The sequence below is a fragment of the Heterodontus francisci genome, chromosome 16, assembly GCF_036365525.1.
Source record: "Heterodontus francisci isolate sHetFra1 chromosome 16, sHetFra1.hap1, whole genome shotgun sequence".
NCBI classification, from domain to species: domain Eukaryota; kingdom Metazoa; phylum Chordata; class Chondrichthyes; order Heterodontiformes; family Heterodontidae; genus Heterodontus; species Heterodontus francisci.
In genome coordinates this window covers 92510699-92531862 of record NC_090386.1, presented here as the reverse complement: position 1 = coordinate 92531862, position 21164 = coordinate 92510699, and the positions used below count along the sequence as shown (strand labels likewise).

At 44.3% G+C, this 21164-nt stretch overlaps 1 protein-coding gene across 1 annotated transcript in view; it reads right to left on the bottom strand.

Moving 5' to 3' along the window:
* Positions 1 to 16047, bottom strand: part of fam83c (family with sequence similarity 83 member C) — a 35109-nt gene extending 19062 nt beyond the window's left edge. Inside the window, exons 1-3 of the mRNA XM_068048858.1 lie at positions 15517 to 16047; positions 9478 to 9645; positions 6692 to 6816 (exon numbers count right to left, since the gene is read on the bottom strand). Of these exons, the coding sequence (XP_067904959.1) occupies positions 6692 to 6816; positions 9478 to 9645; positions 15517 to 16047 (824 nt within the window). The remainder of the gene's footprint in view (positions 1 to 6691; positions 6817 to 9477; positions 9646 to 15516) is intronic.
* Positions 16048 to 21164: the final 5117 nt, after the last annotated feature.

Genomic DNA, 21164 nt, shown 5'->3' with positions numbered 1-21164 from the left:
GGGAGTGGTCCTGGGAGTCTTCAACATTGGCTCTGGACCCCATGAAGTCTCAAAGCAACGGGTCAAACATGGGCAAGGAAGCCTCCTGCTGATTGCCACCTACCGCCCTCCCTCAGCTGAATCAGTGCTTCTCCATGTTGAACACCACTTGGAAGAAGCACTGAGGGTAGCAAGGGCACAGAATGTACTCTGGGTGGGGGACTTGAATGTCCATCACCAAGAGTGGCTCGGTAGTACCACTACTGACCGGGTTGGCCAAGTCCTGAAGGACATAGCTGCTAGACTGGGCATCTCAAACAGTGCAGCACTCTCTCAGTACTGTTCAATTGTACAGGGAATCATGACTTGAGCCTGGTCCTGTCCTTCCTCAACATTCACATATGTGCATTTTCCAATAGGGATCAATGATTATTGATGAGGAGCAGGAACTCTGGCTGCTTCCAACTCAGAGCAAAAAAAGTGAGGAAATACTAAAAGGACTTCTTTAAAAAAAAACACACTGCCTGCTTTAGGACTTTATCTGCTTCTTTTTAACACCTTTTAAAATAAAATGGATGTCACAAGTCCCAATGCACACATGAAAAGCACCTAAAACCATCCCCTTCCAATCAGCAGACCTCAGCCAGTTTACAACAGGTCAGTTGTTACCCTGGCCACAAAAGTTTCAGAAAACACGAGTGTTTCAGTAAGGATGCCATCATCTAATATCCTCAATTCACCATGTTCCCTAAACAGGAAACTCTACTGTTTGCTTCACAACTCTACTGCTGGGGCAAGATTTCTTTAGCCTAAGTATGCTGTGCCTTCTATTGCCATTCATTGCTCTCCACTGCAGACTGATTGGTAACCAGAGTACACGGATATAAGATAATTGAGTAAAAAGAGGAGACACCATTTATGCAGTGAGTTATGATCAGGAACATACTGTCTGGAAGCAGATTCAATAGTTTAATGATTTGATAAATAGTAACTTTCAAAATTGAATTAGATAAATATTTGGAAAGGAAAAAGTTGCAGGGCTATAGGGAAAGAGCAGGGGAGTGGGACTAATTGGATAGCTCTTTCAAAGAGCAAGTACAGGTATGATGGGCCGAATGGCTTCCTTCTGTACATTAAAGATTTCATGATCTGAGATCAGTGAATAAAAGGCAGATTAAGATGAAATCTGGGACCGTTCTGATTCCGTACAAAGGTCAATTGACATTTAGAGAGAAAGGACAGATTAATATTTTGCGGAAGGAACCTTTATCAGAACTTACTGTCAGGGCCGGTGTGTATTTTTGACACTGTTATTTTTTAAATCTCAAAATCCGTAGCGTTCCTTTTGTTTGGGTGGGAGGAAGGGTTTTGTTGCATATTTTTCATTAAGGCAAGAAGTGTTTTTGGCATCAGTGGAATTGATTGTTTGAGGATTAATGAGCATGACAGAGGAAAGGAGCCAAATCAGCATGCATCATTGAACCAGAATCACCCGAGGGGAATGATTCTGTCTCTGCAAACTGTAGATCACATAATGTTGGAATCAGTAACTCTTTCCAGTAAGGAACACGGCAACAGGATGTGGAACATTCAGCCTCTCTACTCTGTTCCGTCATTTGATTAAATCAGCTGTACCTTAACTCCATTGATTTACCTTTGCTCCATACCCAACATCTATCAATTTCAGTCTTGACAAATTCAACTCACACAACCTCACCGGCCTTACGAGCAGAAAGAGTGTTTCAGATTTTCCCTAACCTTTAAAAAATGCAAAATACCCTCATGACATCCTCAGCATTTGCTATTTTAAATCAAGCTGTCCATTTCTCCTGGTAACTAATTTGAAATAAGGATTATCCAATGGCAACACTGCCTCTGTAAAAAAAAAAACTAATCACTGGCTCATCATTATTGGATAATCCTGACAGAACCCGGTTTCTCCAGTTTTGTTTTATTTTAAAATTACCACCCATCCACTGGCTTCAAAAACTCAGCCTTGAGGCGGAAACAAATCTTACTTTAGTATGCCTATCTGTACAGTTCCCATCAGCTATAGTAGGCACAATGGTGTTAATATGATTGGCCGCCATACCTGGTGAAGGGAAAAAGCAAAAAGAAGGAATTTACTTTTTTTTAAAAAATAAAGTCTCCATTTAGTAACAGCCTCTCTTACTTGTTAACAGTCACACATAGAATTGCATCACTGAGGGAATCCAGCTTTAACCAGGTGTGAACAGCTGATTAAAACAGCTTGAAAACTCGACTTTGGATGAAATTATCAGAGCCTCATAAACATCTAAGGATGAAGTAAGTGCTTACTGAACTGCCTGACATAGTCGTCCGCTTAATATATTATAAGCTGCACCTTCGTAATCGATTCCTACGGCAATGATGAACGGTCAGTGCCATTTTCCCAAAATAGATGGCAGCACAATAAGCAAGGACAGTAAATGGTGGGGACCATATTACCAAAAATCACAATCTGCTAAATGGAGTTGATATTGGCTCAGCAATGTGCGTTGACTCTCCAGCCCCTCTCACAAAGTACTTTTGCAAATGCGCTTCACTTGCCAAAGGTTAACATTTAACCAAAACAGATGTGCATTTTCTTTTGCGAGTACCTGATACAAGGGGCTTCTTTCTGATACGCTGCACAGGTTGATTATTTACCTCTCCCACCGTTATTGCTATTTGTGGGAGCTTGCTGTGCTCAAATTGGCTGCCGCGTTTGCTACATTCCAACAGTGACCGCACTTCAATAAGATACTCTGGGATGTCCTGAGGTTGTGAAAGAAGTTACAAAAATGCAAGTTGGGACCTCTCTCCTACCTGTCTCACACACATGCTTCATGTAATCCTCACCGAGCATTGACATACATGGCAAAAAGCGAGAATCCAAGATACAATTCGGAGCAGCAATTGTGGATGATTTCCACTCTCCTCTCCTTGCTCCGCTAACTGAGGGCTGCTGCTGAAGTTAACTATAAAGCCCTGGCTAAAAATTGCAAAATAAACAGCACAGCTCATCATTTTAAAAAATTTGTTTATGGGATGTTGATGTCAATGGCAAGGCCAGCATTTATTGCCCACCCCCAAGTGAGCTTTGGACTTCGCTCTGTACCAGACATGCATTCAGCCACGAATGCCGAGGGGAGGTGTGGGGCAAGTGAAGGGAAAAATTGGATTAATTAACTGCTAAAAAGAACAAGATCTTTGGTTGCAAAAATTTCCCAAGAGAAGCTGTGCTCCCGTTGTGTCTCCTGAACAATACTGGGAACGTCACCTTACAGAGCTTTGGCAGGGGGATGTGAGGGAGTTCTCATACATGGTCAAACCCGTCCTCCCACAATCTCTCCAGTTCAACCAATAATGACTGGTCGGTGGGTCAACAGCCAATGGGATGTACTTCAAATTAAATAATTCTGCTGCTCCAATTATATGCATTACTTTTAAAATTAAATGCCAATAGATGTCAATCAAAGCCTAAAACACATTTCCTCCTCTTGGTACCTTTGTTAAATTCATTTCTTGGGACAATGCGTGTCACTCCTGATACTTGCCTGTAGGATCTAGAGTGGAGCCAATGCTGGCCTCAAATCTGCATGATCTGGGAGGGATAGAGGGAAGGAGGAGCTGATGTGAATTGTCAAACTGATGTGGTAAATGCCCTGTTCTAAGATTGAGGCTGAGCCATACTGTTGGGGTTGAGACAAAGGAGTTAATGAGTGGCTTAATACCCGATTTAACAACAACAACTTACATTAATATAGAATCTTTACATAAGTAAAACATCCCAAGGTACTTCACAGAAGCATAATCAGATAATAGATACTGAGCCAAAGAAGGAAACATTAGGACAGGTGACCAAAGGCTTAGTCAAAGAGGCAGGTTTTAAAGAGCGACTTAGAGGAGGAAAGAGAGGTAGAGAGGTTTAAAGAGGAAATTCCAGGGGTTAGGGCCCAGGCAGCTGAAGGGACAGCAACATTGGGAGGCAAGTAAATGAGGGATGCACAAGAGGCCCGAGTTGGAGGAACATGGCGTGCTTAAGAGGGTTGTAGGCTGTAGGAGGTTACAGAAATAGCAAGAGGCAAGGTGAGACTATGGAAGGATTTGAACATGAGGATGAGAATTTCTTTTTACAAAATGAGGCTTTGGTGGACCAGGAGCCAACGTAGGTCATCGGGCACAGGGGTGATGGGGGAATAGAATGTGGTGAGAGTTAGGAAATGGCCAGAGTTTTGGATAAACTGAATTTTCTGAAGGATGGAAAGTGGGAGGCTGACCAGGAGAGCACTGGAACAGTCCTAAGAGTGTTTGGATGCTTGGAACCAGAAGTTGAAGGCATGAGCATATGTTAATTAAAGAACCTGGAAAGAGGCAGAATCACAGAATACAGTGCAGAAGAGGCCCTTCGGCCTATCGAGTCTGCACCGATGCATTAAAGATACCTGACCTGTCTACCTAATCCCATTTGCCAGCACTTGACCCATAGCCTTGAATGCCAAGTGCTCATCCAGGTACTTTTTAAAGGACGTGAGGCAACCCGCCTCTACCACCCTTCCAGGCAGTGCATTCCAGACCATCACCACCCTCTGGGTAAAAAAGTTCTTCCTCAAGTCCCCCTTAAACCTCCTGCCCCTCACCTTAAACTTGTGTCCCCTCGTAACTGACCCTTCAACTCAGGGGAACAGATGCTCCCTATCCACCCTGTCCATGCCCCTCATAATCTTGTACACCTCGATCAGGTCACCCCTCAGTCTTCTCTGCTCCAGCGAAAACAACCCAAGCCTATCCAACCTCTCTTCATAGCTTAAATGTTCCATCCCAGGCAACATCCTGGTGAATCGCCTCTGCACCTCCTCCAATGCAATCACATCCTTCCTATAATGTGGCAACCAGAATTGCACACAGTACTCCAGCTGTGGCCTTACCAAAGTTCTATACAACTCCAACATGACCTCCCTGCTTTTGTAATCTATGCCTCGATTGAAAAGGCAAGTGTCCCATATGTCTTTTTCACCACCCTGTTAACCTGCCCTTCTGCCTTCAGAGATCAATGGACAAACATACCAAGGTCCCTTTGTTCCTCGGAACTTCCCAGTGTCAGGCTATTCATTGAATACTTCCGTGTCACATTACTCCTTCCAAAGTGTATCACCTCACACTTTTCAGGGTTAAATCCCATCTGCCACTTTTCTGCCCATTTGACCATCCCGTCTATATCTTCCTGTAACCCAAGACACTCAACCTCACTGTTAACCACTCGGCCAATCTTTGTGTCATCCGCGAACTTACTGATCCTACCCCCCACATTGTCATTTTTATATAAACGACATAGATGCCTAACAATAGGGGACCCAGCACAGATCCCTGTGGTACGCCACTGGACACTGGTTTCCAGTCACTAAAACAGCAGTCTGTCATCACTCTCTGTCTCCTGCAGCTAAGCCAATTTTGAAGCCATCTTATCAAGTTACCCTGCATCCCATGTGCATTTGCTTTCTTGATAAGTCTCCCATGTGGGACCTTGTCAAAGGCTTTGCTGAAATCCATGTAAACTACATCAACTGCACTACCCTCATCTACACACCTGGCTACATGCTCAAAAAATTCAATCAAATTTGTTAGGCATGACCTCCCTCTGACAAAGCCATGCTGACTATTCCTAATCAAATTTTGCCTCTCCAAGTGGAGATAGATTCTCTCCTTCAGAATTTTCTCCAATAGTTTCCCTACCACTGACATGAGACTCACTGGTCTGTAGTTCCCTGGCTTATCTCTACAACCTTTCTTAAATAGTGGGACCACATTAGCTGTTCTCCAGTCCTCTGGCACCTCCCCCGTGGCCAGAGAGGAATTAAAAATTTGGGTCAGAGCCCCTGCAATCTCCACCCTCACCTCCCACAGCATCCTGGGACACAAATCGTCCAGACCTGGAGGTTTGTCCACTTTTAAGCCTGCCAAAACCTCCAATACCTTGTCACTCCCTATGGCAATTTGCTCAAGAACCTCACAGTCTCTCTCTCTGAGTTCCATATCTACATCCTCATTCTATTGGGTGAAGACAGATGTGAAGTATTCGTTCAACACCCTACCAATGTCCTCTGGCTCCACCCACATATTTCCCCCTTGGCCCCTAATGAGTCCTACTCTTTCCCTGGTTATCCTCTTCCCATTGATATACTTATAGAATATCTTGGGATTTTCCCTACTTTTATCAGCCAGAGCTTTCTCATATCCCCTCTTTGCTCTCCTAATTGCTTTCTTAAGCTCCATCCTACACTTTCTGTACTCCACTAATGCTTCGTTGATTTGCCCTCCTTGTATTTGCTAAAAGCCTCTCTTTTCCTTCTCATCGTATCCTGAATGTTTCTGGTCATCCATGGTTCTCTGGGCTTGTTGCTCCTACCTATTACTTTAGAGGGAACATGTTGGGCCTGTACCCTCCCCATTTCCTTTTTGAATGCCCCCCCACTGCTCTTCTGTAGATTTCCCAACAAGTAACTCTTTCCAGTCTACCTTGGCCAGATCCTGCCTTATTTTACTAAAATTCGCTCTCCCCAAATCCAAAACCTTTTTTTGCAACTTGTCTATTTCTTTCTCCCTAACAAGCTTAAATTGTACCATGTTGTGATGGCAATGGAAGGATAGATGCAATAATAATTTGGCAACATTGAAATGTTTATCTGTAAATCACATTCTCATTATTTACCTGTATGAACCTGCCATCACCTGCTCCAAATCAATTATCATGAACTTTTCCAGGACCTGACCATTAAACTTCTTCCCAGACTTTGTGCAGTATGTGTCTCCCATCACACTCCTGATCCGCATGTTCTAGAAGGGGGAAGGATACAACAGTATTTTTACTCAGTATATGGGGATGGGGGTAGAGATGACTGGTGCAGTGAAACTCAGGCTCTGGTGCTGTAACTTGAATTTAGGAATAATCTGGTTGGGTGAGTGTAGTTGCTTGGTACAGAGGCGAGGTTCAGCATGAGTATAAATCACTGTTGGAGTGAAGAAACTCACCAAGATGGGTCTGGATCCCACCATTGCCAATTTAGCTTTTGCAATGAGGTAGGCTATATAACAATTTGCATTTATATAGCACCTTCAATGCAGTAAAACATCCCAAGAAGCTTCATAGGTGCGTTATGAACAAAATTTGACACCGAGCCACATATGGTGATATTAGGGCAGCTTGGTCAAGCGATGTGTTTTAAGGAGCATTTTAAAAGGCAGAAATAGAGTCGGAGAGGTTTAGGGAAGGAATTCCTCAGAGGACAGATTGTGGCCCAGTTTTTAAAGCTGGTTAACAGCCTTAAAAAAAAAAGTTGAAAGAGTTGTATAGAAACACCAAAGGCTCCTGAAAAATATTTTCCAATTAAATCCTTGTGGATCTGCAAGGTCAACATCACAATATAAATTTACGCAGAGCACAACTGTGTTTATGGGTTTTTTAATCATCCATCAGACTGGCCATTGTTGAAATGCTTAATGCCCACAGCACTGATGGGCATTGATACCAGTACCTGAGAGGCTGGCACCCTGACTGCTCCCAAAGCACACATGACAGTCAGAGGAATGGCATATTACAGTGTGAGAGGCTCATTGCAGCCCTGACTTTAATGTAAAAACATGGTTGGAACGCCTGACTGGCAAAGTGAATGTGATAGAAACATGTTTTGCTGGAGCACATGTTTCTTATGTTGCACCCATTTCATCTCTAAAAGCAAATTCCACCCCATGTTGTGTTTTGTTGTGGGGAAGGTCCAGACCTTCCAGACAGGGTAATCATAAGACAGGAAATATGGAGATCAATCCACTGAAAGCAAGTCTGAGGGGGGGAGTGGGGGGGAGGAGGAGGCAGGGAAAGAGAGTTTTTCTAGTGTAAGAAAGAGAGCACCCATTCTTCTCCATAATTAATGGCTTCATGAAATCATAGGAATTCAAAGTTTTGAATTATATAATCTGAGATTGCGATTTTGTTAGCAAGTCTTCATTACAAGCCCTAAGCACGAACCCTGTGCAAACAGTTACAGAATAGAACCACTGCTTCAAATGCAGAACCAGATGGCCAAATCATTGAAAATCTTCCAAGGACCGTGCTTCCAACTACACCTTTGAGGGTGTAGACCAGGTAACAGGAATCAGAGATTCCTAGTCAACCTCCCTCATTGCTACCAGGGAAAGGAACAATCCACCCTTCACAGGTTTGTATGGTGTCACGATCCTGTTTTTTTTTTGGGAAATATGCGATGTGCCTTTGAGGCTGTAAAACATCAGTACTTCGTTAAGGCAGCCAGCTTCAGAAGTTAGTAGAAAGTGCATCTTGGTTGCCCTGGATACAACCATACAGAGAGGGAGAACAAGCCAGCTTCAGAAGTTACCGGAAGGTGCGGCTTGGTTGCCTTGGATACAGCCATACAGAGAGGGAGAACAGGACATACAAAGTTGCCATTTAACTTTGAAAAGTGTTTGTTCAGAGATAGTTCAGGACTCATTCACAGACTGTTCTGGTACGTGAAGGAAAGAGAGAGCTCTCCCTCGGTCTATTTAAACCCTATTTGTTATTCTCTCTCAGAATTCTGAAAAGTCAAGCCAGATTGATTCTTTTTTTTTTAAAAAAAAAAGCTATTTGTCAATCTACTGTGTTCATCACTGGAAGGAAGAGTTTGATGCTTCAACTACCAAACTGTAATTGCTGAACTTCTATCGGCGGATTCATCAGGCCTTGGAAGACTTCAAGCAACCTTGGACTGTTCCACATTGGAAGATTCACTTCATCAGGCCCATAAATCTGCAAAGACTTTATTGTTATTTCTATTTTTTTTAAAACACCAAACTTCCGATAGTTTGGGCATATGTTTGTGAATGCGTGAGTTAGATTTTTTAAATAAGTTATAAGGTCTTTAGATATTGGTTTATCTTAGCAGTGTTTAAGAATGCCTTTTTTTCTAATAAACAGTTAACTTGTTGATATCTAAAGATAACTGGTTGGGTTCACCTCATTTGGGGGTTACTAGACCATTCAATTCGGCTGCTGCTTTCTTTGATTTGGAAAGCTTAAAGATATATGTTATGCGATCTGTGGAGTGACGGGACTGAATTGACAGTGCGTTGCTCCCACCGCAATCAGAATCATTTATTTTGATTGGGGGCTTTGTCTTGAGCGGTCGTGCCATAACAATGGATCTCACAATTGGCATAAAGGTGCATTTACCTCCTGTGTCACAATCCTAGACACATCCCCATCCAAATGTATGGAATTAGGGTACAGAGCAACCATGTTTTCCATGAATGATGGAACAGGCTCGAGGGGTTGAATGGCCTCCTCCTGTTCCTATGTTGGTTTTGGGGGATCTGGCCCAAAGGTTCTACTGTAGCAAATGGAGAGCTCTAAGACAACATGGGCCCAATGTAAAGGAAGGCTGTCATTTTAAAAAAATCACTATCACCTATTGACAGGAGGCAGTATAAGCTGGTAACACTTACAATAACGTGATCTCTTTGGATGCTGAGCTCATCACACATTAGTATAAAATGCTCCAGGTTACTTTGATCCAGAAGGAGGTAGATGGGGATTCCTCGTTTATTAGAAGCTTCCAGCAAGTCACAAAGTATGTCAACATCAGTGAACAGATCCATCACAATGGCAATGAGCTGCAAAGGAACAAGGACATGAAAAATAGAGAGACATTGATTCCAATCTTGTACATTCTTTTTATCATTTGCAAAATATGTTCCCAAGGGACGTGCCGAATACAAAAAGTCAAACACCCCATGCCACATGATATGGAGTCCAACCATGGAATTTTAATAATGGTTTTTGAGCAGTTTCCAACTTGCTATCTAGACTTAAAGGTCAGAGGAACCGATCAGTAGATGATTAGCTTTTATAAAAAAACAACTCCACAGAACAACAATAAACAGCAGGTAACTTAAGTGATTGAAGTGACAGATGGGGGGAAAATTCTAAAAATTGTTCAGTGAATTTTATGCTCAAGGCAACAGAAAATATCATAGAATGTTGCAGCACAGAAACAGGCCATTGGGCCCATTAGGTCTGTGCCAGTCCCTTTGCTTCCCATACTCTGCAATATTCCTCTATTCCAAGTGATCATCTGATTCCCTTTATAAAGGATATATTGATGCTGTTTCAACAATGGTTTGTGGCAGAGAATTCCACAGTTTAACCACTCTCTTCATGAAGAGTTTTTTAAAAATATTTAATATTTTTGTGATTGTCTATCTATACTCTCATTTCCACCATGTCTGCTGCTGAGGCCTTCATCCACACCCTTCTCCCCTCCAGTCTCAACTAATCCAATGCGCTCTTGGCTGGCCTTCCATCCTTCACCCACCATAAAGGAATGCCTTAAAAGGAGGAAAGTGAGGTAGACAGGTGGAGGGTTTAAGGGAAGAAATCCCAGAGCTTAGGGGCTAGGCAGCTGAAGGCATTGCCACCAATGTTGGAGGGATTAAAATCGGGGGTGATCAAGAGGTCAGAATTAGAACAGCGCAGTTATCCTGGAGGGTTATGGGGCTGGAGCAGATTACAGAGATCGGGGAGGGGGGGGGGGGGGGGGGGCGGGGGGTAGAGACCATGGAGGGATTTGAAAACAAGGATCAGAATTTTAAAATCAAGATGTTGCTTGACCTGCAGTCAATGTACGTCAGCAAGCACAGGGGTGATAGGGGAACGGGACTTGGTGCGAGTTAAGACATGGACAGAAGAATGTTGGATGGGTGGAAAGTGGGAGACCAACCAGCAGTGCCTTAGAATAGTCAGGTCCAGAGGTAACAGAGGCACAACCGAGTGTTTTAGCAGCAGGTGGGTTCAGACAGGGGCAAAGTCGGGTGATGTTACAGAGATAGAAATAGGTGGTCTTAGTGATGGCGCAAATGAGGTCGGAAGCTCATCTTGGGGGTCAAATATGACACCAAGATTGCGAACAGACTGGTTTAGTTTACTGGAGAGAGGGTTGGAGTCGATAGCCAGGGCCGCAGTTTGAAGAAGGGGCCAAAAACAATGGCTTTAGTCTTCCCAATATTTAATTGCAGGCAATTTATGCTCATCGAGTACTGGTGTCAGATAAGCAGTCTGATAACTTAGCTACAGTGCAGGAGTTGAGAGAAGTGGTGGTGAGGTAGAGCTGGGTGTGGTCAGCATGTGGATGAGAAATAGGAGGGGGCCAAGGATAGATCCTTGGCGGATATCAGAAGTAAGAGTGTGGAAGTGGGAAGAGAAGCCATTGCAAGTGATTAGAGAGAAGAATGGAAACAGGTACCAGCATTCCAACCCAGCTGGACGAAAGTCAAATGACGACCAACCATTCTGTGACCTTTCTGCTGTTGCTGACGGATGCTCAACAGTGGGCAGTTCTGTGGCAAGTGACTTCAGCTATACAACTGCTTTTGCCATTCAGTCTTCAGCACTACTCAAATTTCTGCCTTCTGAACAAACTCCATTATGTGTTGTAATTTTACTGGCCCTCCCCAATATGCAAAAATGATAATGAACAACAAACCAGTAACACAATGTAGAAAGATCAGATGACATTCGTAGAAATCGAACTGATTCCACAACCTAACCAGATTTGCATATTATATCAAGAAAAACTATTATAGAGAAATGTGCACAGAGAGATATTTATTGAACGTTGAAGGCAGTGTAAGAAGATCAGGAAGTTTCTGGGTAGGGTGAATTCCTAGAATAGTTGTCCTTGAAACCAGTCTGAGCTCATTTTTGAGCATGCTGGAGATCACAGTGTACAATCCCTGTTCTGAATAGTGAGGGCCCAAAACTGGGCCTCAGCTCCAGTGTCGGCAAGCTGTGCAAAACTGACAGTGAAGTCATAAGGGGTCTGGACAGATTAGATAGGGAGAAACTGTTCCCATTGGTGGAAGGATCCAGAACCAGAGGACACAATTTAAGGTGATTGGCAAAAGAAGCAACGACAACATGAGGAAAAACGTTTCGCACAGCGAGTGGTTAGGATCTGGCCTGAGAGTGTGCTGGAGGCAGATTCAATCATGGCTTTCAAAAGAGAATTGGACAATTATCCAAACAGAAAAAATTTGCAGGGCTACAGAGAAACGGCGGGGAGTGGGACTAGGTGAGTTGCTCGTCCAAAGAGCCAGCATGGACACAATGGACTGAATGGCCTCCTTCTGTGCTGTAACTCTTCTATAATTTAAAATTGAAGATCAGGTAAGTAAGGAAGGGGAGGATCTCTAAAAGGTGAAGATCCACCAGGTCTTTTGCCTCAGAATCCTCAAAGATCATCTTTCGGTCCGGAGTCCGCTCTGCGGAGCTGGGCAAGACGTGCTCGCATGGCTTCTTCCGAAAGGTACACACAGAAAGCTCTGTGATCAGCAGCCTGAAGGAAGAAGTTGGCTCAGTAACATCATTGCACTATGACATATGGAGAATCAGCAAATCCTTTTATGCTGGGCCTGTATGACATGAAGCTTACAGATCGCATGGCCTCCCAGACCCTCTTGTCTGCTCTCACTGAGGTTTTAGATGACAGCATTGGAGATACCATTGAATAAACAGCTAACTCTGGACAAGCAAAACTCCTGGAAGTGATGGGTTACTAGACGAGTTGTATTCAACTCTGCAGGACTGGATCAGCCCAGACCTGCTGGAAGTATATGAGAGTATGCTTCTGGCTGGCTGCATGTCAGAATCCATGCGAATAGGCATCTTCACCCTCATCTACAAGCGGAAGGGGGAAGAGGGAGGAAATCAGAAATTGACAGCCTATTTCACTGCTTATTGTGAACTACAAAATTTTGTCCAAGGTCATCTCCAATCGGGTTAAAGCTGCTCTCAAATTGGGGATCCACCCCGACCAGACCTGTATTGTACCCAGCAGGAAGATTTCTGATAGCCTCGTGCTACTCAAGGATAAATCATCTATGTACAGGACAGAAGGCTGTACGTCTGCCTAATCAGCCTGGACCAGGACAAGGTCTTCAATAGAATATTGCATATGTACATGATGGATGTGGTCTCCAAGATGGAGTTTGGGGAGGGTCCGATTGCTCTACACAAACATCAGTAGAGCAGTTTCAATTAATGGGTGGGAATCAGAAAATGCCCCAATCAAATATGGAGTCAGGAAAGACTGTCCTCTCTCCTCCGTCTTTTTCGTGCAAAGTATCAACCTTTTTGCTGAATCCATCAAGAGGGATGCGAGCATAAGAGGTGTGATGGTCCCAGGTAGTGGAGGCACTCAGATCAAAGCCTTCCTGTACATGCACAGCATTGCTGTCTTCTGCTCGATCTGCTATCGGCCTGCAGACTGATGAGCATCTACAACCAGTTCGAACTGGCCTCGGGAGCCAAAGTAAATCGCAGCAAGAGTGAGGCCACGTACTTTGGGAAGTGGACTAACCGATCCTTCGTCCTCGTCACCATCAGGTCAGAGTACCTGAAGATGCTGCTGATATGGTTCGGAGGAGCCAGAGCCTGCGCCAAAGACAGGGAGGAGTGAATAGCCAACATCAACAGAAACTGGGCATGTGGGAGCAATGCTCCTTCTCCATTGCGGATAAGAACCTGGTCTTCAGGGTGCGAGGTGCTCTCGAGTGCTGAGGTTCTATCTTTCCCTGGGGGTTGCGAAGGATGGGTCTGGCCACACTGCCGTGGAATGCTCCATTCAGTTGGACTGTGCCATATCACCCCTCCCTCCTAGAAATGTTTGTGCAGAAAAACACTTTTGACCACAATTCCAGCATGCAATGTCCTTGAGGCCCTGTGGGATAAAGGAGATGGTGAATCCTGTCAAATGGTTCCCTGAGCAGACTGTCAAGGTCACGTGGCAGAATGCCTCATCGCCAGAACTTTCAAACAAGCACAAAGATGTGACTTGGCTGTGGTGAGAAAGGCCCTCCCAATCAGATCCTTCATACACACCTGGAGTCTTAGCACTATTGCACCCTGTCCTCGAGGTGGCCGCGGTAGGGAGGAGACCGTCACCCAACTCCTTCTGGAATGTGCATTTGCAAAAAATGTTTGGAAAGAGATTCAATGGTTTTTGCCGAGGTTTGTCCCGAGCAGCTCCATAATGCAGAAGTCAGTGCTGTACGGGTTGTTTGCAGGGATACACATTGAGACAAACATCAACTGCTGCTGGAGGACCATCAACCTGGTGAAAGACGCTCTTTGGTCTGCCTGAAACTTAATCCTACAGTGCAACAAGCTGTTCATGAAGGAGTGTTGTAGACGGGCACTTTCCAAGGTCCAGGGCTATGTGCTGAGGGACACATTGAAGCTTGGGACAGCTGTCCCAAAGCTTCAATGAGGAAAGGCCCCAGTCTAGGCCTCCTGCCAAGGTATACCGAGGAACTGGAGCCAGAGTAAAACCACACAGGTTGTATGTTTAGTGTAATGCAAATGTAGATGTAATCTGCATTGTAAGTGGAGTGAGGCACTTACTGTTATTTAACCTATCGATTTGTAATGCACTTTATGCACTGTCATACTTGAATTGCATTGTATAGTGCCTTTATAAGTTTATGAATAAAGTATATTTTTGGAAATAAAAGCGAGGAGGTGGTGTGGTGGACAGGTTGGGAAGCTGGGCTATCAGGTTGGGAAGGAGCAATTGCAGGGGACGCACAGGGTCAGCAGGCTTTTGATGGGGGGTGGGGGGGGAGAGTGGAAAATCGGGAGGTTCACTCCTGCTCCTGCTGGTCTCACATTCAAGTTTATGTATATTTTTTTTAAAACAATTTGTTTTAAGATTCCTAACAAAAACACAGCCCAAACAGGAAGCCCACCTGTGTGTGATAGACTAACTTAACAGGCAGTATTTGTACAGCTTTGGGATGGAGTTGACGTCTCCCATGGCTATTTCTGGAGCGACTTGCTCTGCTATGATGTCACTACCACATTCATGTCCATTGAGGCACTTCAGTTACACGAACAGACCAGGAAAGATTGTTCTCCTCACAGAAGAGGAGGTTAAAGGGGGATTTAATAGAAATGTTCAAAATTAGGGAGTTTTGGTAACGTAGATCGGGAGAAATGAATTCCAGCAGCAGGAGGGTCAGTAACCAAAGGACACAGATTTAAGCTGTTAGACGAAGGAACCGAAAGAGGAGATGAGATTATTTTTTTGCTGCATGAATTTATGATCTGGAATGCGCTGCCTGAAAAGACAGAGGAAGCAGGTTCAATAGCAACTTTCAAAAAGGAATTGGATAAATACTTGAAAAGGCAGGGCTGTGGGGAAAGAGCAGGGAAGTGAGACTAATTGGATAAAAGCTAATTACTGCAGATGCTGGAATTCTGAAATAAAAACAGAAAGTGCTGGAAATACTCAGCAGGTCAGGCAGCATCTGTGGAGAGAGAAGCAGAGTTGGTGTTTCAGGTCTCTGACCTGATGATGATGATTACAAATTGGATAGCTCTTAGCCTAGCCACGATGGGCTGAATGGACTCACTATGATAACATTTGCACCCTCCTCTCAATTTACAGAGTAATAATTCACCTTAATTTATGAAAACACAAGACCTACCGATTTGGCTTTGCTGATCAGCCGCCGGACCATGTCCTTGATGCTGTGGCTCTTGTCCCTCTGGAAGATGATCTGGGTCTCGGAGGGCAGGGAGACGTTGTGCTGGGGTTTAGACCAACCCAGGTCCAGCAGCGGAGCCTCCGAGTCCGACTGCATGGGGAAGTAAGTGAGCGAGGTCAGCTCCGACAGCACGTCCCCCTCGCTGAAGCTCTGGCGGCAGCCCCTCTCGCGGAGCTCCGCCGTGGGGTCGGGCGTCTTGGCGGCTCCACTCCGGGCGAGGTAGGCGATCTCCAGCTCGGACAAGAAGCCCAGCTCCCTCTCCTCCGCCAGAACCCGCTTGTAAGCGGAGAGCCCGGACTCCAGCAGGGCGTCCGTGGCCAGCCTGGCCGCTTCACTGTGACTGAGCTCCAACGCGGAGCTCTGCCTCCAGGGGTTCTTCACCTCCTCTACCCTTTGCGCTAGTTTCCCCAATGGTTTGCGGGTGCTAGGTTTGTGCAGCAGGTGAACATCGTAATTTTCATTTACATTCATCATTGCCCCCGCAAAAAAATGAGCCTGTTCTCCTTTCTGGAAACCTCCTGATCCTCTTTGGCTGCTTTTGTCACTCTAGTTCAAACTTATACCTGGAAATAGGTGATGTTTGCAGTTCCTGGATAGGTTCGGTGACGCCCTCGCTGTGACACCACTTAACAATCAGCCAATAGACTGAAGGTTACACCGAGCCACACCTCCACCTATCACCTGCTGACCAACCACATCTGAAGACACCTATCTAATATTCTTTAGAGAGCAGTCCTTACCATTCCTGCAACTCTGGCATCTTGTGTTCATTTCAGACTTTGTTGACCCTCCCCAACCATTGTCAACCTTGCCTTCAGCTGCAAGGGTCCTAAGCTCTGCACTTCCCTCCCGAAACCTCTCTACATCTCCCCCTTTAATGCACTCCCAAAAACCTACCTCTTTAACCAAATTTTGACCTGACCTAATGTCTTTGGCTCAGTTTCCATTTTTGTCAAATTATGCTTCTGTGAAGTGCCATGGGATATTTAAGGCACTGTATAAATGCAAGTTGTTGTTGTGGTGGTTATGGGTCTTGGATTAGCATTCCAAAGGTCATGGCATCAAATTCCACCCTGGCAAATTGTGACACTGAATTTAATTGTTGGGTGGATGATTCTCACTCTCACCAAGGTCCCCACCATCCATAGAGGCCAGTGTCCAGCCAATGCGGTTCATTCCACATGAGAAGGAATAGCTGAGTGCATTGGACACAGCGAAGGCTATGGGCCCTGACAACATCCTGGCTGTAGTGCTGAAGATTTGTGCATGAGAGTTAGCTGCTCGCCTAACCAAATTGTTCCCTTACAGCTTTACAGTGACATCTACCAGATAACATGGAAGGTGACACAAGTATGTCCTACCCACAAAAAAGGCTAAATCTAAACCCACCAACTGCCTCCCTATCATCAGTAAAGCTTTGGAAGGAGTTACTAATTACATTCATTAATGCTTAGTTCAGATTATATAGAATTTACAGTAATGAAACAGGCCATTCACCCTGACTGGTCAACATAAGTCTCCTCTCAATCTACTTCTGCTTACCCACTTGGCTTTAGACCTCATCACAGCAGAGACACAGGAGCTTAATGCCAGAGGAGGGATGAGAATAGCTGCCCTTAATATCAAAACAATGTTCAGCCAAACATTGCACCAAGGAGCCTTCACAACTCCACTGACAGTGTCAGATTTTATACTCATGTCTCGAGGAGTGGCACTTGGACTGATAACCTTTTGCCTTCAAGACAAGAATGCAATTCATTGAACTGACACCTGAAACACAGCTGAAAACAACTAAAGACAGTTGAAGCAAACCTAATGTTTGGAAATTGGACAGGAGAGCCACAGGCAGAACTCATTATAATTAAGTTGGGAATTTGTAAATGCTACAAATTTTTGAACCAATTAGGATCCCAAATAACAGCTTGTCACAGGGCTTAAGATTTCAAAGCTGGTACCGATCTCTTTTTGGCTAATTAGAGTGCCCCAAAGGGCTAGCTGAGGGGAAAAGGACAATAAAATATGTGCAGGTTGGTGAGTTACTAAGGTTAGCTGGGTATATGCTGGAAATCCTGTCTAAGTTGGGATCTCTTAAATGCTGGCTGCAATGCTTTGGCACAGGAACTCGAACAGTGTATGTCATCACTGTTTCTGCACATTATATAGATGATGATTGGATAGGTCTGGTGAAAGGCTATGATGCTTCAGACATTTGGAGGAAACTCCTCACACAAGTACCCACCCACGAGCTGTTGGATGCTGAGAAAGTGTTCAACAGGATGTAATGGAGGTACCTGTTCTATACTGGTTTACATCAGGTAGATAAGAACTCTGTATGTGGTACCCCCTAGGTTCAGTTACATTAACCTAGCAGTTGTCATAGGACAGAGTTTTGCAACCAAGGTTAAGACATAAAGATTACAAGATTTGCTTGTACACAGGAAAAGGAAAAAAAGACTTGCATTGATAAAGCGCCTTACACAACCTTAGACATCCAATGAAGTACAACTGGTGTACTTTGTAAAATTGGCCAGCACTGCAGCCTCTGTCTATATTAATAATAAACACTCTCATTCCTAACACTATCCTTATTTAAATATTGCTGCATGGCCCGAAAATCTCCACCTATGCTTGATATCATAGCCAGGGCAGTGAATGCCACTTTCAATAATGGTCCGCAGGGATGTTTATTGGAATTTGTATCTGGGGTGAAGGCGCCACAGTGTTTACGCAGAACAATTCCACTGGTGGTCGTGACGAGGTTCGTTGTCGTTGCATGGCACTGTAAGGAGCCACATATATCATCCCACTGGGTGAATGCATCCCTCGGGACCACGAATCTGAAGAGACTGTCATACAAGGAAGATGGAACTGGATTTGGGGAAGGGTTGTGCAGCACTCTTGGAGCAGAGGGTCAAGGGTTGGATCTTCCTGCTGTGCAGTTGTCCCGGACTCAAACCCTCCATTGGGAATTGGGGGACAGGAGGTGATCCAGGGATGCAGTGCAGCAGAATTTGTCTTCTTTCACTTGCTGCCTCTTTCGACTTTCTGTTTGACGGGTTTATTAGAGATAAGGGAATACAGAAGAAATATCAAGGGTTCTGAGGAATATGTGTACCACACTATACAAAGTCACTTTGGATATTTTTATTGTTACATTTAAAAAAAATAACATTTGCTTCATTAAAAGGAAACAAATTTGTATCTAACCCAGACCTCCTGCCAAAGTCTCCTAGAGAGAGGTGAAAGAGAAATACTGCAGATGCTGGAAATCTGAAATAGAAACAGAAAGTGCTGGAAATACTCAGCAGGTCAGGCAGCGTCTGTGGAGAGAGAAACAGAGTTAACATTTCAGGTCAGTGACCTTTAATCAGAACTGGCAAAGGTTAGAAATGCAATAGGTTTGGAGCAAGTGAAAAGGGGAGAGGGGGAAGAGAACAAAAGGGAAAGTGTGTGACAGGGCAGAGGGCAGGAGAGATTAAATGGCAAAGATGTCACAGGACATAGGGAAAGGAAGTGCTAATAGTTGTATGAAAAGATAAAACATGAGTCCAGAGAGAGTGTTCATGGCAGAATAATGAACAGCTCTGTCCAAAAACAAAAACTTGAAAAACAAGTTTAAGGCAGGCCTATGGTTAAAAAATAAAATAAAATAAAAAAGGCAGTCATGCTCTGCAATTGTTGAACTCAATGTTGAGTCCGGAAGGCTGTAGTGTGCCTAATTGGAAAATGAGATGCTGTTCGTCAAGCTTGCGTTGATGTTCACTGGAACACTGCAGCAGGCCCAAGACAGAAATGTGGGCGTGGGAGCAGGGTGGTGAATTTAAATGGCAAGCAACCAAAAACTCGGGGTCATGCTTGCAGACTGAGCAGAGGTGTTCTGCAAAGTGGTCACCCAATCTGAGTTTGGTCTCTCCAATGTCGAGGAGACTGCATTGTGAGCAGTGAATACAGTATACTAAATTGAAAGAAGTACAAGTAAATTGCTGCTTCACCTGGAAGGAGTGTTTGGGGCCTTAGATGATGAGGAGAGAAGAGGTAAAAGGGCAGGTATTACACTTCCTGCGATTGCATGGGAAGGTGCCGTGGGAAAGGGACGAGGTGTTGGGGATAATGGAGGAGTGGACCAGGGTGTCACAGAGGGAATGATCCCTTCGGAATGCTGACAGGGGCGGGAAGGGGAAGAAGTGTTTGGTGGTGGCATCATGCTGGAGGTGGCGGAAATGGCGGAGGATGACCCTTTGGATGTGTAGGCTAATGGGATGGAAAGTGAGGACAAGGGGAGGGAGGGGAAGGCGTGAGGACAGAAGTGTGGGAAATGGGTCGGACACAGTTGAGGGCACTGTCAACCACAGTGGGGGGCATCCTTGGTTGAGGAAAAAGGAAGACATATCAGAAGCACTGTCGTGGAAGGTTGCATCATCAGAAGAGATGCGTCGGAGACGGAGCAATTGGGAGAATGGAATAGAGTTCTTACAGGAAGCAGGGTGTGAGGAAGTGTAATCGAGGTAGCTGTGGGAGTCGGTGGGCTTATAATGGATATTAGTGGACAGTCTATCCCCAGATTCATCCAAGTCATTAATATAGATTGTAAATAGTTGAGGCCCCAGCACTAATCCCTGTGGCACTCCACTAGTTACAGTTTGCCATTCTGAAAATGACCCATTTTTCCTGACTCTCTGTTTCCTGTTAGTCAGCCAATCCTCTATCTATGCTAATATATCACATGCAACATCATGAGCTCTTATCTTATGCAGTGACCTTTTATGTGGTATGTTATCAAATGCCTTTTGCAAATCCAAATACACTACATCTACTGGTTCCTCTTTATCCAGCCTACTTGCTACATCCTCAAAAAACTATAACAAATTTGTCAAACACAATTTCCCTTTCATCAAACCATGTCGGCTCTGCTTTATTATATTATGATTTTCTAAATGTCCTGCTCCTACTTCCTTAATAATGGATTCCAACATTTTCCCAATGACAAATCATAGGCTAACTGGCCTATAGTTTCCTGCTTTCTGTTTCCTTCTTTTCTTGAATAGAGGTGTTACATTTGCATTTATCCAATCCACTGGACCTTTCCAGAATCTAGAGAATTTTGGAAGATTACAACCAATGCATCCACTATCTCTGCAGCCTCTTTTTTAAGACCCTAGGAAGCAGGTCATAAAGTCCAGGGGACTTGCCAGCCTTTAGTCCCATTAGTTTTCCTAGTACTATTTTCTCTAAAGATAGTGATTGTTTCAAGTTCCTCCCTCCCTTTTGCTCCTTGATTTTCTACTACTCTTGGGCTTTTTTGTGTCTTCTTCCATGAAGACAGATACAAAATACTTGTTCAAAGTCTCTGCCATTTCCTTGTTTCCCATTATTAATTCCTCAGTCTCATCCTCTAAGGGACCAATGTTTACTTTAGCTACTCTCTTCCTTTTTATATGCTGGTAGATGCTCTTACTGTCTGTATTAATATTTCTTGCTAGTTTACTTTCATATTCTAATTTCTCCTCTTTATTATTTTTTCATCATCCTCTGCTGGTTTCTAAAATTTTCCCAATTTTCTGGCCTACCACTAATCCTCACAGCATTGT